This window comes from Narcine bancroftii, chromosome 2 (assembly GCF_036971445.1).
Source record: "Narcine bancroftii isolate sNarBan1 chromosome 2, sNarBan1.hap1, whole genome shotgun sequence".
Taxonomy (NCBI): domain Eukaryota; kingdom Metazoa; phylum Chordata; class Chondrichthyes; order Torpediniformes; family Narcinidae; genus Narcine; species Narcine bancroftii.
Genome location: NC_091470.1, coordinates 89,203,869 through 89,225,618, shown reverse-complemented (window position 1 = coordinate 89,225,618; position 21,750 = coordinate 89,203,869). Strand labels below are relative to the sequence as shown.

At 41.9% G+C, this 21,750-nt stretch overlaps 1 protein-coding gene across 5 annotated transcripts in view; it reads right to left on the bottom strand.

Annotated features, from left to right (window-relative positions):
* LOC138753884 (protein numb homolog) overlaps window positions 1-21,750 on the bottom strand; it is a 143,736-nt gene that overhangs the window by 56,679 nt on the left and 65,307 nt on the right. For all 5 annotated transcript variants that reach the window (XM_069917424.1, XM_069917423.1, XM_069917425.1 and 2 more), the window contains one exon: window positions 2,760-2,902. In XM_069917424.1, the coding sequence (XP_069773525.1) occupies window positions 2,760-2,885 (126 nt within the window). In that variant the 5' untranslated portion in view covers window positions 2,886-2,902. Of the gene's footprint in view, window positions 1-2,759; window positions 2,903-21,750 lie in introns of those variants that run through there.

Here is a 21,750-nt window from a genome sequence, read left to right as displayed (position 1 = left end):
TTGAGGTTTATATCTCCTTTTCCTTCTTTTTCTTTCTTTAGGGGTAGATATGGGTGGGAGGTATGGGATTGGGATGGGGGAAGGTAGGGTTTTAGAGGGGTAGGGAGGGATACACGATGTATTTTTATTATGTTTGTAATGTTTAGCTTTTTTGATTATATATATCATGGCTCTCATTTTAAATAAAATATTTTAAAAAGTCTACAGATCAAGTGTAGTAAATGGGACTAGTGTAGTGGTAGCTACAACGACTGAAACACACCATAGGTCAGTACAGGTTTCAGTTGAACTGCTTTATTTGAATCTCCGTGCGCGCTCTTTAAGGGCCTGCATGAGCTCCACCCTGGCTGGCAGTGATGTCACCATGCTGCCTACGTGGCTTAACCACTAGGCACTCTTGAACTCCGACGGCGCCATCTTCACACGGCTGCTCCACTAGCGTGGCGTTACATGCGGAGCTGGTTGGCCAACCATCGATATGCACAGCCACACAAGTATAGATGGCTGTCATGGATATTGTGGGCCTAAAATCCTGTTTCTGTATTACATAACTATCAGATTTTCAATTATAGTGCTAATACAATATCTATCAAAGGACAGAGACTATACAAATGCAATCATATTCATACTGAAGGTGAACAAATCAAAGTTAAAGGTTAAGGGTGGTAACCAAGGAAAGGGGAACTCTCTCCTTGTGACGACAGGAGACAAAGAAACACAGAAAAGTTTGAGTCCAGTCTCTTGGATGTAAAGGAGACCACATTGGGAGCACTGGATGCAGTAAATGGCCCCTTTAGGTGTTGCTTCACTTAAACTGTTTGTGGACCCAAATGGGGAAGAGGGGTGAAACTTCTTGTGGTCACGGGATAGGTACCAAGGGAGTGATTGGTGGGAAGGGACAAGCAGTCGAGGGAGTCCCAGGGGGAGCAAACCCTGTGGAATGTGGACAAGAAAGGTGATGGGAAAATAGGGGGATCACATTGGAGGTGGTAGGAGTTGCAAAGAATGATATGTTGCATGCAGAGGATGGTAGGTGAAGACAATAGGTACCATGTCCTTGCTACAGGAGAAGGGGCCATGGCAGATCTGTGGGAAATAGAGGAGATTGTCAGCGAGGAGGAGACATTGTTACCGATTTGCACTGAATGTGATTTTCTGATAAGGAAATCAAGGATCCAGTTGCAGAGCGGACAGAGACCAAGGTTTTAAAGCTTTCTAACCAGTACTGAAGAGATGATGGTGTTGAAAGCAGAGCTGTAATCAATGAAAAGCAGCCTGATGTACGTGTTTCTGTTGTCTAGGTAGCCAGAGCAGAATGGAGAGCCAGTGAGACTGCATGTGCTGTGATGCAATTGTGGCAGTAGGCGAACTGCAGCGGGTCCAGCATGGCGGAAACAAATTTTTCACATTTGTGAAGTATTTGGATGAGCACCTGAAAAGTCACGGCATGGTAGATTCTGGGTCAAGTGCTAGTAAATGATCAAAGACAGATAGCTATCTGATATGGGGGCTGATGGGCCTCTTTATGCTGTATTAATATCTGTGGTCAGATATTAATAAACATTCTCGTCAGAAACTATTAAATAACCTGATGTATTATTATACAATGTGTACTATTTATTGTGATAATAATAAACCAAAAGAAGAATACCACAAATACTACAAATGCTGGAAATCTGAAAAATAAACAGGAAATTCTTGAAATGTTCAGGAGATAATACAGCATCTACAGAAAGAGTAAAAGAATCAATACCATAACTGTCAATGCTCATTTATCAGACTTGCATCCAGTTCACGTCTCTTGAACCATTGTAGTATTTGTCAATCTGATCAACTTTACTAACTTTCATACCTCTCTCAAATTCACAGACTATTTCCGACACCTCTTCTCCTGCCTACACCTCCCACCCTCCTTTCGGGATCTCTCAGTCTCTCCCTCAGGGCCTAAACCATCCAATGACATTTACAATATATCCACCAACACCCATGGCTACCTGGACTACACCTCCTTCCACCCAGTCTCTTTTAATGACGCCATCCCTTTCTGCTGCATCTCCTCCACATAGAGCATTACAGCACAGAAAACAGGTGGTTTGGGCCTCCTAGTCTATGTCAAACTTTTATTCTGCCTAGTCCCACAAACCTGCACCCAGTCCTTAGCCCTCCCATCCATGTAACTGTCAAAACTTCTCTTAAATGTTAAAATTCAGCCTGCATTCACCACTTCAGCTGGCAGCTGTCACACTTCCACTATATGTGAAGAAATTCCTCCCAGTGTTCCCCCTAAACTTTTCCCCTTTCACCCTTATCTCATGTCCTCTGATTTGTATCTCATCTTTCCTCAGTGGAAGAAGCCTAGTTGCATTTACTCCATCTATACCCTCATATTGCACATACCCCTGTATCTCCATCAAATCTCTCCTCATTCTTCTACGCACCAGAGAAGACAGACAGAGCTTTCCATTGCAGGATATCTGAATATGTCCTCCTTTTTCAGGAAATAGGCATTCCCTCCACTGTGGTTACTTGCACCTCCTCATTTCCCACTCTTTTATCGTCTCTGCCCAGTCAGAACAGAGAAAGTTCCCTTTTTCCTCACTTTTTACCCTACCAGCCACCACTTCCAAATCATTCTTCATAATTCTGGCTGGCTACAACACAATCTCATCACCAGTGTGCCTGGGTAGTCATCAACTCAAATATCATCTTTTAACAAAACTATTGGACTTCATTAAATAAAGAGATGCAGCAAACTTCACCTTAACTTGGAAACTACATTTGCCACTACGAACTGCTTCTTCATCAGTCTGCCACTGATGTGGTCGGCTTGATTCCGGAACATACACGTCTTTCTTGCGTCTGAAGCTCTGCCGCAACTTATTCATTTTTGACCACCGTCTTCCTAAAATAAGAGGAAAAAAAGTTGCACATTAAGTTTTATCCACTGAAATTACTGTATCACTCCTAAAACTTGCAGTGCACAAATGTGACTTGCAATCCTTCAGGGTCTTGCCGAATTTGGATGTGGACTGCTTCGTTATCGGAGTACCTCAGCACGAACAGTGCTGAAAATCGTGCAATCATCAGTTAGCTCCCTGACTTCTGACCTTACAATTGAAGAAAGTGTACTGATAAAGCATATGAAGATGGTTTTGCCAAGGAGACTACTGAGAAATTCTTGCAGAGATGTCCTGGGCAAAATTGATTGACCTCTGATCATCTTTCTTCGTGCGAGGTAGGACTCTACCCAGTGGGTTTTACCCAAATTCCCATCAACACAATTTAGCTAAGGCCCCTTGATGCCATTCTCAATCAATCTGTGGTCAAAGGCGGGTTCTTTCACCACCTTGATGTCATATCTATTAATCATGTCTGGACCAAGTCTGCAATTAAGGTCAGAAGCAGAGTGATTTTGGTCCTAATCCAAATACCTCTCAAAGTTGTTGCGCAGGTTGAAAGGGTTGCTAAGAATTTTTAGTTCAAATTTATTATCATCTGATTGAACAAGTTTAACCAGATTTTAAATTTAATTTTTAAAAAAATATTAGACATAGACCACTGTAACAGGCCAATTCAGCCATACACGTCCATGATGCTATTAACCTACACCCCAGTACGTTTTTGAAGATTGGGAAGGAACCAGAGCCCCTAGAGTAAATCCACACAGACATGGGATAATTTTTTCCAAAGGAATACAACTCTGGATTTCTGCATGCTATCTTGGCACACTTAGAAATGTCTGATTTCCAAGTAATTGCAATACATTTCCTTGCCACCGCTAACGTTATTTCAACAAATTTAAATTGACATATTAATAGTTTTAATTTAGGCCTTGTTCCTTTGTTACAGGCCCAGAGGACCCCAAATCCCAGCAGCAATAGAAATTTATCAAGACAAATGATTACTTAAACAAAAGTTGCTTTTAATTATCTTTAAACAAAAACAGGAACAAACTTTAATTTATTACTATTCACTTAACCCCCTTCTAATTCTAAGCACAGGTGTATGTAATGTGTATACAAGTTCAAAAAAAATTCTTTGATTCACTGTCCAATCTCACTTCTCACTCCTCCAAGTTCACCAGTATCAGGCAATTCTTATACCATGCACAGAAATTAACATTTATGAATTTCTCCAAGCTTTGGTGCTTTAAAGGTAAATGGTTACTGCTCAAGAAGGTTCTTGCTGGTTTTCAGAGAGATTTGTTGCTGATTCCTTCTGATCAGCCACTTCATTGCCTTGCCAAAGAAACTTGCCCCATCAGGATTTTCCAGATAACCTCTTTCTTTCAGGTCATCAGATTTCCTTTTTGTTTCCCTCATTTCAAGTAAAACATTATGCAGCCAGTCATCTCCTCTTGTATTGACCACAAGGGCTTTGAACAGGCTGAACTAAGCACTCACAACCAGTCTTCAAAATGGGGTTTTTCCACAAGCTTTCCAGCTTGTCCTGTTCTAGTCCCACCTGCTGCTGCTGAACTGCAGAACTGAACTCTCTCTCTCTCTCTCGGAGAAAACCACATGATCATCTTAGAACAGCAAACTGCACTCAGTCTGTGGTACCAGACCCAATCTTCTGAGTTTGTTCATCTGTTGTTTTCCAATATTCCACAGCATGTCCAATTTACACCTACTTGTAAAGTCCTTACAGGCATTCTTCAAAGTTTTTGCAAAGGGACTCAGAGCCTGGACTGTCTTGCTTGAGTCAAGCTCTGGCATTTTAAATGAGATCTGTTTTGAAGTGTTTGTATCTGTGTGTGACCTAATTAAAAACCCCACAATTTTGCCTTTAAAACATATACAATAAAAAATAACAATCTGTCACACCTTCAATAAAAATAAGTCCAGATTTAACAGAAAAACAACTCCTGTAACTTGTTTCAAAAAATTTTGTAAACCTACCCAAAAAGATCTTACATTAGGACAAGCCAAGTTGAATGCAAAAAGTTCCTAAATAGTGACCACACCTAAAGGATTTATCCGATAAATCTGATTTGATTCTATTCAATTTCTGTGGTACAAGATATAAATGATATTAAAAAATTATACTGAATTTATCTATATCTTGATAGTATTGGTCATAGAATCCCGACAAAAGTCTGCCCATATTTGTTCATCAATTGCAATATTCAGATCTAGTTCCCACCTTTGTCTAGATTTACAAACTCCTCATTTAATTGTTCTTATTTGTAATAAAGAACATGTCATAGAAGTAAACTTTTTGAACAATTCCTCTTCTAATAAGCAGTTCTACTTCAGTACAGCTAGGCAACACCAAATATGCTCTTAGTTGAAAGTAACAAAAAAATGTTGCAAGTTACACCAGATTTATTTCTCAATTGCTCAGTGACACTAATTGACCCCTTTCATAACAAACTTCAACATTTATAATCTCCTTACAAAACCAACTATCCAAAAATTGATTATCCTTTGAGATATGAGGATTTTGAATCAAAGGCATTTTAGGTGATATACCTCTTACATCAATTTTGTCATTTATTTTATTCCATTTATTAAGCAATGTTTCAATAGTGTATCTTTATCAGCAACCATTAATTTTGATTCCCACATATATAAATTATTCTGCTTTCCTCTCTCCTATTTTATTCAATTCTATTTTAACCCATGCCAATTTTTCCCCTTCAAAGAAAGAAACGAGAAATCTCATTTGAGCCACTTGATAATTTTTAAAATTAGGAAGTTGTAGTCCTCAGAGTCTCCTATTTTAACTGAAGTGAACCCCTCCCCTTAGGCTCCAGTACTCTGATGTCAATTCAACCACGAACCAGCCCTGCTTGCAACATGGGTAAGGTTTAGAAGAAGCCCTATTCATGCTTTGTTTTACTGGTCCTGCACTGCAAACCACTGGCAGATAGTCCCCGTGTCTTTCATTTAGCCTTACATTCAGACCACAAGTGATTCAACACCTGCCACCGCCTCCACTTGGTTTCTATCTGTTTTCAGGATTGTTGGTCTGTTTCAGACTTTTTTCCCCTCTGTACTGGTTACTAAGGAAACCTGGATGAAATACAAATGCTTTTGCAATTAATGCTACAGTTTATAACCAAGATCATTTATTAAACTGTATAAACAGTTTTGTGTTTGAGGTATGTTTCTATTTGTTATTTCACCCATGTTCCCAACACACACATCATTGCCACAGCAATGTGTTTATTTAGAGGGCTGCAATGTCCCCAACACACACATCATTATTTGGAGGGCTGCAATAGTGTTTGCAATAATACCTTCCACCAGCCACATGTCGCTCAGGAGTCCTGGTTTGACCACCCCGGTCTATGTTCTAATGGAACCCAAACTGAGCTACTATGAACAGATTATTGCCAAGTGCTCATTGATACTGTGATTGATTATCCCTTTCATTATTTTGCAGACAAGTGTAGAATAATTTTTTTTCATACTAAGATCCTCCTTGTGCAATATGGCAGATCGGGCATTTGGCAGCCTAGACCACAAGGACTGCGGGCTCCAAATAAAGAGTTGGAGAACACCACTATACATCCCCTAACCCCACACATCCCTGCCTTAAGTGTGCATCCCATAGAATTGGGAACCACAGCAGCAGATCAATGCAGGTGCCTAAGGTCTCACATCAGGCCATGGGCTGCTGGCAACCAGCTTGTGGGACCAGGTATTGTGACCAGAATTCGTCAGGATGTCGATGGAGAGCAGGACTCCCAAGAAGCTTTGGTTGTTGTCAGCTTGCTAATTGTATTGGAGTTAGGAACCAGGGTCTGAAGAAGGTGACCTGGGTTCACTGCTGAACAGGACAGGGCACCATGCAGTTACAGTCATGGGGGAAGAAGTGGTGGCGTCGGAAGAGGTAGCAGGATCCAGATAGTCGATATCAGTGAAAGAAATTACTTTTGCTTTTCTTTCATGTTAATAGTGGTGCTGAACTTGTGTCATCTCAGCACATGCATTTATTGGGTAAACCAAAGCCTACTATAGCACAGAAACCCATCTAGTTCAAGCTGAGTTATTATTTCTGCCTTGTCCTATTTACCTGCAACCAGACTATAGCCCTCCATATCTTTCCCATCCATGTACCTATCCATTTTAAAGACTGAAATTGAACCTGCATCCAGCACTGGTAGCTTGTTCCACACTTTCACCACACATTGAGTAAAGACCCTCCATGTTCTACCAACCTCTATGTTCCCCTTAAATATTTCATCTTTCACCCTTAGCCCATGTCCTTTAGTTCTTGTCCCCATAAACTGATTAGAAATTGTCTGCTTGCATTTACCCTATTTATACTCATCATTTTGTATATCTGCATCAGATCTCTCCACATTCTCTGACGCTCCAGGGAATAAAGAGCTAATCAATTTAACCTTTCCTTGTAACTCAGTTCCCCAGTCCCAGCAAAATCCTTGCAAATCTTCTCTACACTCTTTCAATCTTATTGATATCTTTCCTGTAGTTAGGTGACCAAAACAGCATACATTAGTCCAAATTTGGCTTCACCAATGTCTTGTGCAACTTCAACATGACATCCCAATGAAAAAGTGTTTTTTGGATCACTTTTCTCCCCTCTCCACCTTTGACTTCTAGTTCTAGAATTACCAACCCTGGAAAAAGACAAAGCATTCACTTTTTAACCATACCGCTCATGATTTAACAAACTTCTGAAGTAACCCTGCAGCCTCCCACACTCTAAGGAAGAGACTTAGCCATCAACTGCTCCCTTTAACTCACCTTCCAATCTGCACCTTTCCAACTTAACAATCACATGGGCTTTACCAATCAACTTAAAACTACATCTCTGGGAAAATATAAATTAATGCATTGTAAAAGACAATTTTAATGCACATGATCCCTGCCCACTCCTCCTAAACTCAAAGTCAGAGCACTGCCCAGTCAATTCACCCATGTTTTTTTCAAGGTTGCTTCAAGGAATTAATGTAACAAAAACAATCATAAAAGATGATGCCCATTCATAGGGAATGTACTGCACTAAGTGAAAATAATAACAGGATATATCAAAATAACTTTTAAAAAGGACTTTACAGTTCACCACTCCAATAAAACATCTGTGCCAAAGCCTAGATAGCTAAATATTTCTGCTTCTAAATGATAAAAGGTCTTAGAAGAAAGCTGAGAGCATGTTTGTCCTGCTGTTTGTAATGTGTGGGATTCATTTCTATTCCACTCTTTCTTTCTTTGGCTTGGCTTCGCGGACGAAGATTTATGGAGGGGGTAAAAGTCCACGTCAGCTGCAGGCTCGATTGTGGCTGACAAGTCCGATGCGGGACAGGCAGACACGGTTGCAGCGGTTGCAGGGGAAAATTGGTTGGTTGGGGTTAGGTGTTGGGTTTTTCCTCCTTTCTCTTTTGTCAGTGAGGTGGGCTCTGCGGTCTTCTTCAAAGGAGGTTGCTGCCCGCCGAACTGTGAGGCGCCAAGATGCACGGTTTGAGGCGATATCACCCCACTGGCGGTGGTCAATGTGGCAGGCACCAAGATATTTCTTTAGGCAGTCCTTGTACCTCTTCTTTGGTGCACCTCTGTCAAGGTGGCCAGTGGAGAGCTCGCCATATAACACGATCTTGGGAAGGTGATGGTCCTCCATTCTGGAGACGTGACCTACCCAGCGTAGTTGGATCTTCAGCAGCGTGGATTCGATGCTGTCGGCCTCTGCCATCTCGAGTACTTCGATGTTAGGGATGAAGTCGCTCCAATGAATGTTGAGGATGGAGCGGAGACATCGCTGGTGGAAGCGTTCTAGGAGCCGTAGGTGATGCCAGTAGATTCGGAGCCGAACGGGAGTGTGGGTATGACAACAGCTCTGTATACGCTTATCTTTGTGAGGTTTTTCAGTTGGTTGTTTTTCCAGACTCTTTTGTGTAGTCTTCCAAAGGCGCTATTTGCCTTGGCGAGTCTGTTGTCTATCTCGTTGTCGATCCTTGCATCTGATGAAATGGTGCAGCCGAGATAGGTAAACTGGTTGACCGTTTTGAGTTTTGTGTGCCCGATGGAGATGTGGGGGGGGGGGCTGGTAGTCATGGTGGGGAGCTGGCTGATGGAGGACCTCCGTTTTCTTCAGGCTGACTTCCAGGCCAAACATTTTGGCAGTTTCCGCAAAACAGGACGTCAAGCGCTGAAGAGCTGGCTCTGAATCCAAGCATATGCACTGTTACCGAGGGAGCAGTGCATGCAGGTGGCTTTCTATTGGACAAGATATCAAATGAAACTTCATCTACACTTTCAGAGGCACAAGAGATCCCATGACATTGTAATGTGGTGACTAGAATAAAATCTGCTTCTCATCACTGCATTACAGGAAAGATCCAATTGTTCTGGAGAGGGTTCAAACAAGGTGCACGTAGCCTCGCTTTTAGACCACCGTTAGCATTTGCAGTTTCAGAGTACTCATCTCCGTAGAAACCAGGATTGAATATTCACTTCAGTGATTTTTAAAAAAATATATACACACACACAGAAATCCCACAATATTGCCACAAAGACCCAGCATTAAGCCGGCTTTTGTCATTTACACTGAACCAAACCGGGAGCAAGAAAGGCAGGACATGAAACGCAACAGCATCTGTGTTGGCGTCTAAAGTCATGTATAATGTACTACATTTCACTGCATGTTAGACACACAAAAAAAATGGCTCAAAATATTCCTACAGTCTTGTATCCAAATTTGAAAGGGGAGGAGCAGGGTGGTAGGATCAGCGTGGGGGCTGGTGCCGGGCTCCTTTCAGCAGCTAGCTGTCAGTCTCCACACTCGTATTTGTTCTGTTGAGAAAGTGTCAGGTTCGAGAGAGACAATTCTGCACACAAGGGTTTGCAATTAAACCTTGCTTTTATAAACGCACAATTAATAGAAGAGCATGGGAAAATCACAGTGGGAATATAAACATACGCACAATTTATAAATGATCGTGGGAAAATACACAATTTAATAAAACATACATGCACAGTGTATAAAAGATCATGAGAAAATCTACTGCAAGTCTCTATCAAGCAGTGGATTTCAAACTTTTTCTTCCCACTCACATCCCACTTTAAGTAATCCCTATGCCATCAGTGCTCTGTGATAAGTAAAGGATTTCTTAAGGTGGGATGTGAGTGGGAAGGGAAGATTGAGAATCACTGCTCTAGATCCAATTGTTACTGAAATATTTTGCTTGAGAAAAATGGTCATTGGCCCATTTCCTTTGTGAGTATGAAACCGTGCACATAACAAGTCAATTAGTTACGATTAAAACAGAGATCATCAAACTTTTTCTTTCCACTCACATACCACCTTAAGTAATCCATTACTAATCACTGCTGTCTATCGCTAGGGGATGGTGGAGGGCTGTGTGGGAGGTGGGGGGGGAGGGCGTGGAGCAGTGGGCTTCAGACTGTTCAAACTGAGGACAAACCCACAGACCAATTTGATTACAGCACAAGGAGTCTAAAGACACCTGAGAGTGAGGTGGTGGAGTCAGTGTGAGGGCTGGTCTTCTATCACAATGCCACTCCCTAACACTCTCCCTTAATGTCTGAAGGTCTGTCAGTGACCGTCTTGAATACATTCAATAACTGAGCATTCACACCCTCCTTCTGTAGAGTTCCAGATTCAGTACCCTTTGACACATAGTTTTTAACTAATTCCTGAATAATCAAGCCATATTTTGAAAGGTCATCAGTCACCCCACATCTGTCCTGCAAAATCATCTCTCATTCTCCTCCCAGCAACACGTCAGTGCTTCACCCACCTAATGAAACAGCGAATCTAATCAGGGATGCATCGCTATTTTACCACCAGCTCATTTCATCTCCAGCGCCAACCATCTCAGCCTAAACATCTGAGATTGGCTGAACCCCAAGTGCCTGCCGGTCAGGTATTCGCTAGTGAACTAGCTTGCTGTCAACCAGATTGACTCTGCCTTTTACCTTTGCTGTATAATTGCGGGCTGCTGGGAGAGAGCAGAAGTATTATTATTAAAAAGATTTTTCCTATTGTTTTATTTGCATGTTTTGTCCAAGTTTTAAATGCTTACCCGTAAATACACTAAAAAAAAGTACACATATACATCCTTACCAGAGTTAGTCCTGGAATACCGGATTGCCCTTTTACACAGACAGCGTTCCAGCGCTGCTACTACCTCTGCTGCCAGAAAAAAGCCGGGACTGGAATGACCCCTTAATTCTGCATCAGTGCCTTTTACACAAGGCATAGTGTAAAAAAGCCACAAATGTCCCAGAACGAAATGGCTGTGTAAAAAGATCTTTTGTTTACTGCTAGCCGGGAGTACTTATTCATTCATCACCCTCTCCCAAACCAATGGAGAGCATCAAAGAGAACTTTTTCAAAGATCTTCCAACCAATGAAAATTCCAGTGGGTCAATAATATCAAGGATACTATTTCTTTGAATGTAGTGCACAAAGTGCTGGAGAAACTCAGCGGGTCATGTGGCATCCATTAGAAGTAAAAAAAAAGTGACAAAAATTTGGGTCAGAGGCCTTCATCAGGGATGTCAAAAATCAGGCAGATGCCTAAATTAAAAAGTTTTGGGGGGGAGGGAGGAAGAAGTTGGAAGGGGAGGGGTACAAGTCAACAGATAAGAGGCAATATTTGGATGCAGATGAGAGGGTAAAAGAGAAAAAAGCTGACATGGAGGAGGAAGAGGGCCTTATTTCTCCTATCAATTTCTTTGATTGTCTAGATCAAGATTCCTTTATATTGTCACGTAATAATACAAAAAATGTAATATACACGATATGTTCTGTTCTTGCTGTTGCCATCAGGAAAGAGGTATAGGTGTCACAGGATTCCTACCATGTTCAGGAACAGTTGTTACCCTACTACCATCAGACTCCTCAACGATAGACTCAGAGACTCATTTAAGAATTTCTTACTTTGCACATTATTTATTACTGATTTTTTTTCCATATTTGCCAGTTTGTTTACATTTCTCTCTTTTATAGCTATATCTTTCTTCTTCAGTATAGATACCAACAAGTAACTTTGAATACTTCAAATTTTGCCTGCTGTAAGGCAGAGTCGTCATTAATATTGCTTGGTACCCCAAATGACAAGAGAAAGAGAAGCCAAAGATAGAACCTTCAGAGACACTGCACGTCTGGATTCGCCTTGAGCGCTCCCGCTACGTCTGCAGTAGCCTGCAGACTGGTGTGAGTTCTTTGAGCACAAGTCACTAACTATCCATGCACTCTGTGTGAGCCCTTTAGCTGCTGCACCCCTTACTAGTCTGCTGCTGTGATCACTTTCCCTGTAGTGCCGTCTCCCAGACTTATCCTTCTCAACAGGTGGAGTTTCTCCCCTTTTCTGGTTCCCTGTGCCAATCCGTTGCTTCCCCAGTCTGCAACTCCTTGTGGTATGCTGCCCAGCGCAGGCACAGCCATCTTGAGCACACACCTCCAGGGTTACAGGATGTTTATTAAAAAAAAAACTGTTGGCTCCTTCAACAGACTTGTTTAAAGCCTGCATGGATCCGTCAGCATCATAATTGGGCAGTAGGACCCAGATGGATTCTCTGGGGTCTGTACCAGTGGCAGGGTTGTTACAGGAGCTTCGGCAAAGCAGTTTTTTTTTTTTAAATTGTTTCACAAAATAAATTTAAGGAGGACAATGAACAACAATATTTTTCCAAAAGGTTTGTTTCATTAAAATAAATTGGGGATTATGATAGACTACTTCAAGCTTAACACAAAATTAATTTCAGATCTGCTATATCACATTGGAAGTTGGAGAAACATTACCTTTTATTGAATTTAACCTGTTTAATCACAATGATTCCGACAAATTGCATCAGTTCAATTGACCTAAAAATGTTTTGCCGCTGATTTTTGTTTGCACTCAGCATCGGATGCCTTTCGCGTCAGTGACCAACAAAAGTTAGCCAACACGACTGCACCAAGATGAGCAGAGAAGTCCAAGTGCGAATACAGAAAGTACATTTTCAACAACACATTGGTTTTGTATACGTGAATTAGACTCAAACTATGACAGGAAATTACAAGAGTAGGTTATATCTAAAAAAAAGTACGTGATAGGAAAATTTTGTGATCAGCGGCCCAAAATCCATAAAATACACCCAAAAGTGTTCAGGAACCAAAATCGTTGTTGTCCTGTGTCACTTTAGAGAGGATTTGCAGGGAACCTGTTTCCCATTCTGAAGTGTGTGTTTTTACTTCAATGAGTAGAATTTGTGCATCTGCAGAAAGGTCACTGGATGTTGTGTAGTTTGGTGCTTGGTAACAGAATGTATCACAGCCTTGTGATATTGACAAGACATTTCTGCTGTAAAAACACACAATGCTGGAGAGGCTCAGCAGATCAAAGTGCCCTTTATGTAGCAAAGAGAGATACACAACTGACCTTTCTGGCTTGAGCCTTATTTCTGCTGCATTGAATCTTCTTGAAGACAATAAATGCTATTGTTATGTACACTCACGATGCTATTGCTCGAAGAACGTGTGCATCAACAGGCACTCAATCTATCTCAATGTAATGCACAGCATCTGTTTATGCGAGTTCCTTTTATTGCCTGTCTTCATCTACCCTGACTAAGCATACCATATTTGCAGAGCACCTGCAATGAGTGCATGCCCTGGCATGCTTGGACTGACCAAAGCAGCTTGCTTTGTGAACAATATACTAGTAGACTTAAAATAGGACAAGAAATCACTAATTTTATCATCTTTGTAATCAGCAACCCAAAATCCTCAAAATAAATACAAAAGTGTTCAAGAAGCATATTTTTCATTGTCCAGTATTAACACATTGTTGATGTTACCTTCCAACCCAAATAAAAATTGCAAGAAAAGCAGTACAGATTTCCTCACAGCTGATTTAATCTGACTCTCTGGTCAAGTTTACTGAAACATGTACCAAAATGCAGAGTTTGCTTTGTGAGCAGCCCAGCTAGACACCTAATACATAGTTAAGCAAGAGATATGCAGAGTTATCAAGAGATTAGATGACACAAAGCAAAGGAATTCAGAATCCACTGCAATTTCTTGCAGTCTTGGGAAGAACAGTTCCCATGCCATGCTGCATCCTGACAAGATACTTTCAATGGTGCACCTGCAGAAGTGGTTATGAAATGCAGGTGACGTGCCAAATTTCCTCAGGTTTCAAAGCAAGTAGAAGCACCAGCTCGCTTTCATAGCCACTGAGTCAACATGGGAGGACCAGGATAGTCAGTGAAGATGCTGTCTCATGGTAAGATACAGCTGCTTACCATTGCAACTTCATCATTATTGAGGTGGACTGGGACACTAGCTTTGGCTCTCTTCTAGAATGCTTCATCTTGCTGACATCGAGAGATTGAGCAGAGGATCTTAGATGGATTTGTTTTCTTTAGTGTCAGTGGAGTTTGTGCTTTGTGTTAAATTGGACAGTCTAATTTCCAATTAAATGATGAGAATTTTACTTCTTATATTGAAGGAGTGTGTTAAATGTTGTAATATTTTCAATCTACACCAAGTAATCAACTGAGAAACTGCAAGTTAACTGTTCACTATTTATGAGTGAGTGACTAGTTCAAAAGCCAGAACAGACACTTTAATATTCTTCAACAAGAAATATCTTTTTCCTTAACTATTGCAAAATTAATTTCATGTTGGAGGCAAGGAATATCATGCCTCAAAACAATTAATTAAACAAATGGAGCTAAGAAAGTGAAAAACGAAAGTCTATAGACACTCTTCTTCTTTCTTCTTTGGCTTGGCTTCGCGGACGAAGATTTATGGAGGGGTAAATGTCCACGTCAGCTGCAGGCTCGTTTGTGGCTGACAAGTCTGATGCGGGACAGGCAGACACGGTTGCAGTGGTTGCAGGGGAAAATTGGTTGGTTGGGGTTGGGTGTTGGGTTTTTCATCCTTTGTCTTTTGACAGTGAGGTGGGCTCTGCGGTCTTCTTCAAAGGAGGTTGCTGCCCGCCGAACTGTGAGGCGCCAAGATGCACGGTTTGACACTATGGTCAATTAGTGTAGTTGTTACAGGAAGTTTCCATTTCCCAAATATTTGCTAGTCCTCCTCACTACAAGAGGAAATAGATGGGGCAGAATTTGTCAGGTGTATCCAAGAAGAATTCCTGACATCGTATGTGGACCAGTCAACTAGAGGGGCAGCCATACTGGATCTAGTATTGGGTAATGAACCTGGTCAGGTGGCAGACCTCAATGACAGTGACCACAACTCTCTAAGCTTTAGCATACAAGGATAAAAGTAGACAAAAATGGTAAAGTGTTTAAATGGAAAAGGGATAATTACAAAGAGATGAGGCAGGAAGATTAAGTTCAAGATTATCATCATCCAACTGCACAAGTACAACCTGACAAAGCAGCATTCTCCAGTCCTCAGTGCAAAACACACTGACATATAACCAGACATCACACACACAGACCAAACAATATATACAGGACAAATATATATGCAAACAAATAATTAAATATTGTTTAGTGAATATGAGAGTCTCGGATGGTTAGTGTGAGCAGTTTCTTTGGTTGGTCAACATTCTCACTGCCTCTGGGAAGAAGCTTTTTCTCAGTCTGGTGCGGCTGGCTCTGATGCTCCTCTAACTCTTCCTTGACCGAGTAGCTGACAAATGCTATCTGTGAATGGAAGGGGACCTTAATAATTATGCGGGCTTCTTCAAACATCAGACCCAGTAGATCACGACGATGGGAGGGTTGGGAAAGAGGGGAAGGAAGACCCCAGTAATCCTCTCACCCACTCTTATGGTCCTGTGGACTGACCTCCGATCCAGATCTCTGCAGCAACCGTGATGCAGTGATGCAGCTGGCCAGGATGCGTTCAACAGAGCTCCTGCAGAAGGATGACGTGATAGTCACTGGTAGCCTGACAACCTTCTCAGGAAATACAGTTGCTGTTGCACCTTCCTGACAAGTGAGGAGATCTTATGTGTTTAAAATAATACATCACTTAAATGGACCCCAAAGAACTTGGTACTCTCTACTCTCTCCATTACCAAATTATGGATGTGTAGAGGTGGGTATCAATCTTGTTCCCCCTGAAGTTTGCGATCATCATCTTCATCTTGTTCATGTTGAGACTCAAGTTGTTATTCTTAAGCCTTACCATGAGATTTTCCACCTCTTCTTCGTAGTGTAAATCATCAACATTGCTGATGAGACCAACTACTGTCGAGTTGCGTACTTGGGAGAATTGAAAACTGATGAAATCACAAAAGTAATCTCAGATCAAGTCTGCTGCATTCTCAGGAGGGAGGGTGAGCAGCCAGATGTTATGGTCTATATAGTGACCAATGACATGGGTCAGAAGGTCTTGTAAGGAGAGTTAAGGGAATTAGGCACGAGAGTGAAGGACAGGACCTCCAGGGATGCGATATCAACATTGCTATCCATGCCATGTGCTAGAAAGGTTAGAAGTAGGAGGATAATCCAACATAACACTTGGATAAAGACATGGTGCAGGATGAAGGGTTTCAAGTTTCTGGATCATTGGACTCTTCCAGGGAAAATAGGACCTATTCCAATAGTTTGCATCTGAACTGGAGGGCCACTAATATCCTTACGGAAAGGTTTGCTATTGCTGCTCCGGGGTTTTTAAACTAGATCAAGATTGCTAAAAGAATGAGGTTGCTTTGGCAGACAATGTGAAGGAACATTTTAAGGGTTTCTATGGGTATATTAAGAGCAAAAGGATAGCAAGGAAAAAATTGGACCACTTGAAAATCAGAGTGGTTGGCTAAGTATGAACCCAAAAGAGATGGGGAAGATCTTAAATTGGTTCTTTACAACAGGAATCTGGCACAGAATCCAGGGATGGAAAGGAGGAAATCGAGCAGTGTGGTCACAGAACCTATAAAGGTTAAAGGGGAGGAGCTTGCACAGTAACAGGCCATTTCGGCTCATGTGTCCATGACGCCATCTCCTGTACAATTTTGAACTGTGGGAGGAAACTAGAGCTCCCGGAGAAAGCCCACAGATACAGGGAGAACATACAAACTCCTTACAGAGAGCACAGGGTTCGAACCCCAGTCTGGTTCCCATCACTGACACTGACGAGCTAACCACTATGCCAAATGTGGTGGATAAATCCCCAGAGTATGACAAGATATCCTCTTGGACCTTGAGAGAAGCTGGTGTAGAAATTGCAAGGGCCTGGCAGAAATATTTAAAATGTTCTTAGCCACAGGTGAGATGGAGGATTGGAGGGTAGCTCATATTGTTTTTCAAGGAGGTTGCCAGGAAAGTTTGTGAAGGAAAAACTACAAAGACTTTAGTAAGGTTTTTGATAAGGTCCCACATGGGAGATTAGTCAGGAGGGTTCAGACACTTGATATTCATGGTGAGGTAGTAAACTGGATTCAACTGGCTATATGGGGGAAGCCTGACAGTAGTAGTGGATGATTCCTTCTCAGAATGGAGGCCTGTGACTAGTGATGTGCTCAGGGACCATTGTTGTTTGTCATCTATATCAACAATCTGCAGATGAAACAAAGATTGGAGGTGTTATGTACAGTGAGGAAGACTTCCAAAGTTTGCAGAAGAATCTCAACCAACTGGAAAAATGGGCTGGAAATTGGCAGGTAGAATTTAATGCAGATAAGTATCAGGTGTTGCATTTTGGAAGGACAAACCAAGGTATGACATGCATGGTAAATGATAGGCTTTTGTTATATTGGCCTTCATAAACCAAGTATTGAGTATACGAGTTGGGTTGTAATGTTGTATAAGACAGTGGTGAGGCCAAATATGGAGTATTGTGTGCAGTTTTAGCCACCCAACTACAGGAAAGATATCAATACGATTGCAGAGAATATTTACAAGGATGTTGCTGGGAATTCAAGAACTGAGGAATAGGAAATATTAGAAAGGTTAACACTTTAATCCCTTGAGTGTAGAAGAATGAAGGGAGATTTGATAGAGGTACACAAAAACTATGAGGAGTATACACAGAGAAAATTAAAGTAGGCTTTTTCCACTGAGGGAAAGTGAGATATAACCAGAAGATATGGGTTACAGGCAAAAGGGGAACAATTTAGGGAGAACACTGGGAGGAACCACACAGAGTGGTGGGGGGTGTGGAATGAGCTGGCAGCTGAAGTGGCGAATATGGGCTCAATTTTAACATTTAAGAAAAATTTGGTCAGGTGCATGGGTGGAAGGGATATGGAGGGTTTGGACTGGGAGCAGATCAATGTGACTAGGCAGAGTAATAATTTTAGCAGAGACTAGAAGGGCCCTTTTTTGTGTTGAAATGTTCTAAGTAATGTGGAGGATGTGTGGGGACTACTTGCACAAGGTCCTGGATAGATCTGTCCCACTGAGGCAGGGAAAATATGGTCGGAAAAGGCAACCATGGTTGAAAAACAGGTGAGCCAGCTACTTAAGAGAAAGAAGGAAGCTTACATTAGATTTAGGAAACAGAAAACAAAAAAGTCTCAATAGTCAGGAAGGAACTTAAGAAAGGACTAAGGAGAGCTAGAAGGGGGCGTAAAAAGGGCTTTAGTAAATTGGATTAAGGAAAACCCTAAGGCATTCTATGTGTACATGAAGAACAGAATGATGAGAGCACAAGTGGAGGTGCTTCAGGATAAAGGAGGCAACATGTCTGGAGATGAAGGAAGTTGGGGGGGGTCCTAAATGAATATTTTGCTTCAGTATTCACTAGAGAAAATTAACTTGGTCAAGGTGAGGTCAGAACAAACTTATGTGCTGGACTATGTTGAGATTAAAAGGAAGCACTGGATCTTTTTAAAACATTGGGATTGGCAAGTCCTCAAGACTGGACAAAATATATCCTAGGATGCTATAGGAAGGGAGGGAAGAGTTTGTTGGGGCTCTGGCAATGATTTGTGCCTTCCTTGGCCACAGAGGTAGTTCTGGAGGTTTGGATAATAACAAATGTGGACCCCTTGTTTAAAAAAGGTAATAGGGAGAATCCTGAGAATTATAGACTGGAGAGTCTTACATCAGTTGGTGTGTAAACTATTGGAGAGGACTCTTATGGACAGGATTTGTGAGCATTTAGAGAAGTTCAGTCTTCTCAGGGATAGTCAGCAAGGCTTTGTGAGGGCCAGGTCATGCCTCACGAGCTAAATTGAGTTTTTCAAGGAGGTAACAAAAGAAATTGATGAAGGCAAGGTGGTAGATGTGGTGCATATGGATTTTAGAAAGATATTTGACAAGGATCCCCATGAGAGACTCATTCAGAAAGCCCTGAGGCACGAGAGCCATTGAACCTTGACTCTGTGGATTTAGAATTGGCTTGTCTGTAGAACGCAGAGAGTAGTAGTAGTAGACAAAGTATTTTGCTTGGAGGTCCGTGACTTGTGGAATTCTGCAGGGATCTGTTCTGAGACCCTTGCTCTGTGATTTTTTTTAAATTACCTGGATGAAGGTGGAGAGGGATGGGTCAATAAGTGTGCTGAAGATACAAAAGTTGGAAGAGTTGAGGATAGTTTGAGGGTTGTCGTAGGTGACAAAAGGATATAGACAATGCAGAATTGGGGAGAAAAGTGGCAGATGGAGTTCAATCTGGATGAGTGTGAGATGATGCATTTTGGTAGGTCGAAGATGGAGGCAGAGTACAGGGGGAAGAACAGAGGGTCCTTGGGGTTCAAATCTATACATCTCAAGGTCACAATGGAGATTGAGAGGTCAGTTAAGACATGGTATGCTGGGCTTCATTAGTTGAGCTCAGGAGTTGTGAAATGGTGCAACAGTTCTGTACATCTCTGGTGAGACCACACTTTGAGCGTTCTGGTCACCTCATTACAGGAAGGATGTGGAAACTATGGAGAGGGTGCAAAGGAAATTTACCAGGATGGTGCCTGAATTGAAAAATAAGTCTTATGAGGCAAGGTTATCAGAGCTGGAACTTTTCTCTTTGGAGTGAAGAAGGATAAGAGGAGACTTAGAGGTCTACAGATTTTGAGAGGCATAAATAAGGTAGACAGCCAGCAACTTTTTTCCAAGGGTGGGAGTAGCAAATACCAGTGTACATCTGTACAAAGTGAAGGGAAGAGTGTTTAGGAGAGACATCAGGGATAAGCTTTTTTTAAAAAAAAAGTTGTGGGTGCCTTGAATGCATTGCCAGGGATGGTGGTGGAGACGAACAAAATGAGGCATTTAAGAGATTCTTGGTTAGACACATGGATGAAAGAAAAATAGAGAGTCATGGGATTGGGAGGGTTTGTTTATTTTTGGTAGGTTTACATAGGCCAGCACAACATTGTCAACTGAAAGGCTATGTTGTATGATACGGACAGAGCGGTGTTCAGCAAAGCTACCTCCCAATATGCATCCAGTCTCTCTGATTGGAGCTAACAAGTCATCAAGAGAACAAATTAGACATGCACCGTTTTTTTTCCTAAATCAAATGACCGTCTGTAGTAGCTGAATGATCATCACAAGTTTCTTGCATAAAAAACTGGGAGGCAGTCAGCCCTGAACAACTGTCACCTACAATGTAAGTAACATCTATGCTGTGCAACAATACCAGGAGAGTTTAAAAAAAAAACAGGAAATATGACAATGTTGAAGTTTATTGGGAACAATGGAATAGGCAATTCAGTGTGGAGAGCCTGTTCACCATTTTGTGACAGGAGTGCAACCTACTCCATAGAACTGCAATTTCTTCTGAATCACCTTGGATAGAAACTCTTTAAATGAGATAGTTACAGTTAATTGACAAAGCAGCAACTACATTTTCCAGAGTGAATTCCAGATTTTTGTAATGAAAATGCTAGGGTGTTAAGTTCAAGTTAAAAAATTTAACACTCATACAAAATAAAAATAAGTCAGAAAATCCAGATACCAGAAATCTGGACCACCCGAGAACTCGGACTTCTTGAAAACTCTTGGCTTTTGCATGCATGCATGTGTACAGTCCACAGATGCACAGTAGCAAAACCGACAACCTGGAAGTTCCGGTTAGGTAAGAAAAAAATACAAGTAAACCATGAAAATCTGTAGACACTAGTTGAAATAAAAACACAATGCTGAAGAAACTCAGCAGGTCAAACAGTATATTTTATATAGCAAAGGTAAAAATACATAACCAACATTTTGGGCATGAGGTCTTCATCAAGGTATGGAAAAATGTCGGCAGGCATCTGAGCAAAAGAGTAAGGGAGGGGGAGGTGTGGTGGCAAAAGCAGGTGCTGATAGGTAGAGAGGGAGGGGACAGCAGCAATTGGGGAGGAAGGATGACTGAGTGAAGGGAGGGGGAATGGAGGGAGGAGAACTGGAAAGTGGGAGGGGAGGAGGGAGGGGGAAAAGAGAGCAGGTTAGCAGGAAGAGGAGAGCAGGTTAGCAGGAAGAGGAGAGCAGGTTAGCAGAAGCTGGAAAAGTCAATGTTAATGCCATAAGCTTCAAATGCACAGGCAGAAAATCAGGTGTTGTTCCTCCAATTTACAGGTGGTCTTGGTGGGATAGTACATAAGGACATGTGAGTATGGGACTAAGACACAGAACTGAAATGGTTGGCTTCTGGGAGTTAGCGAACATGCTCAGCGAAGCGATCTCCTAATCTGCACCCAGCCTTTCCAACATAGAGAAGGCAAACAGAGTCCCCCCTCACCTACCACCCCACCAGCCTCCACATCATCCTCCAAAGTTTCCGGCACTTACAACAGGATCCCACTTCCAGACACACCTTCCCCCCCTCTGCCATCCATAGAAACCGTTCCCTGCGTGGTTCCCTCATGCACTCATCCCTACCCACTAATCTTCCCCCCCCACCCCACCCAGCACCTTCCCCTGTGGCTGCAGGAGG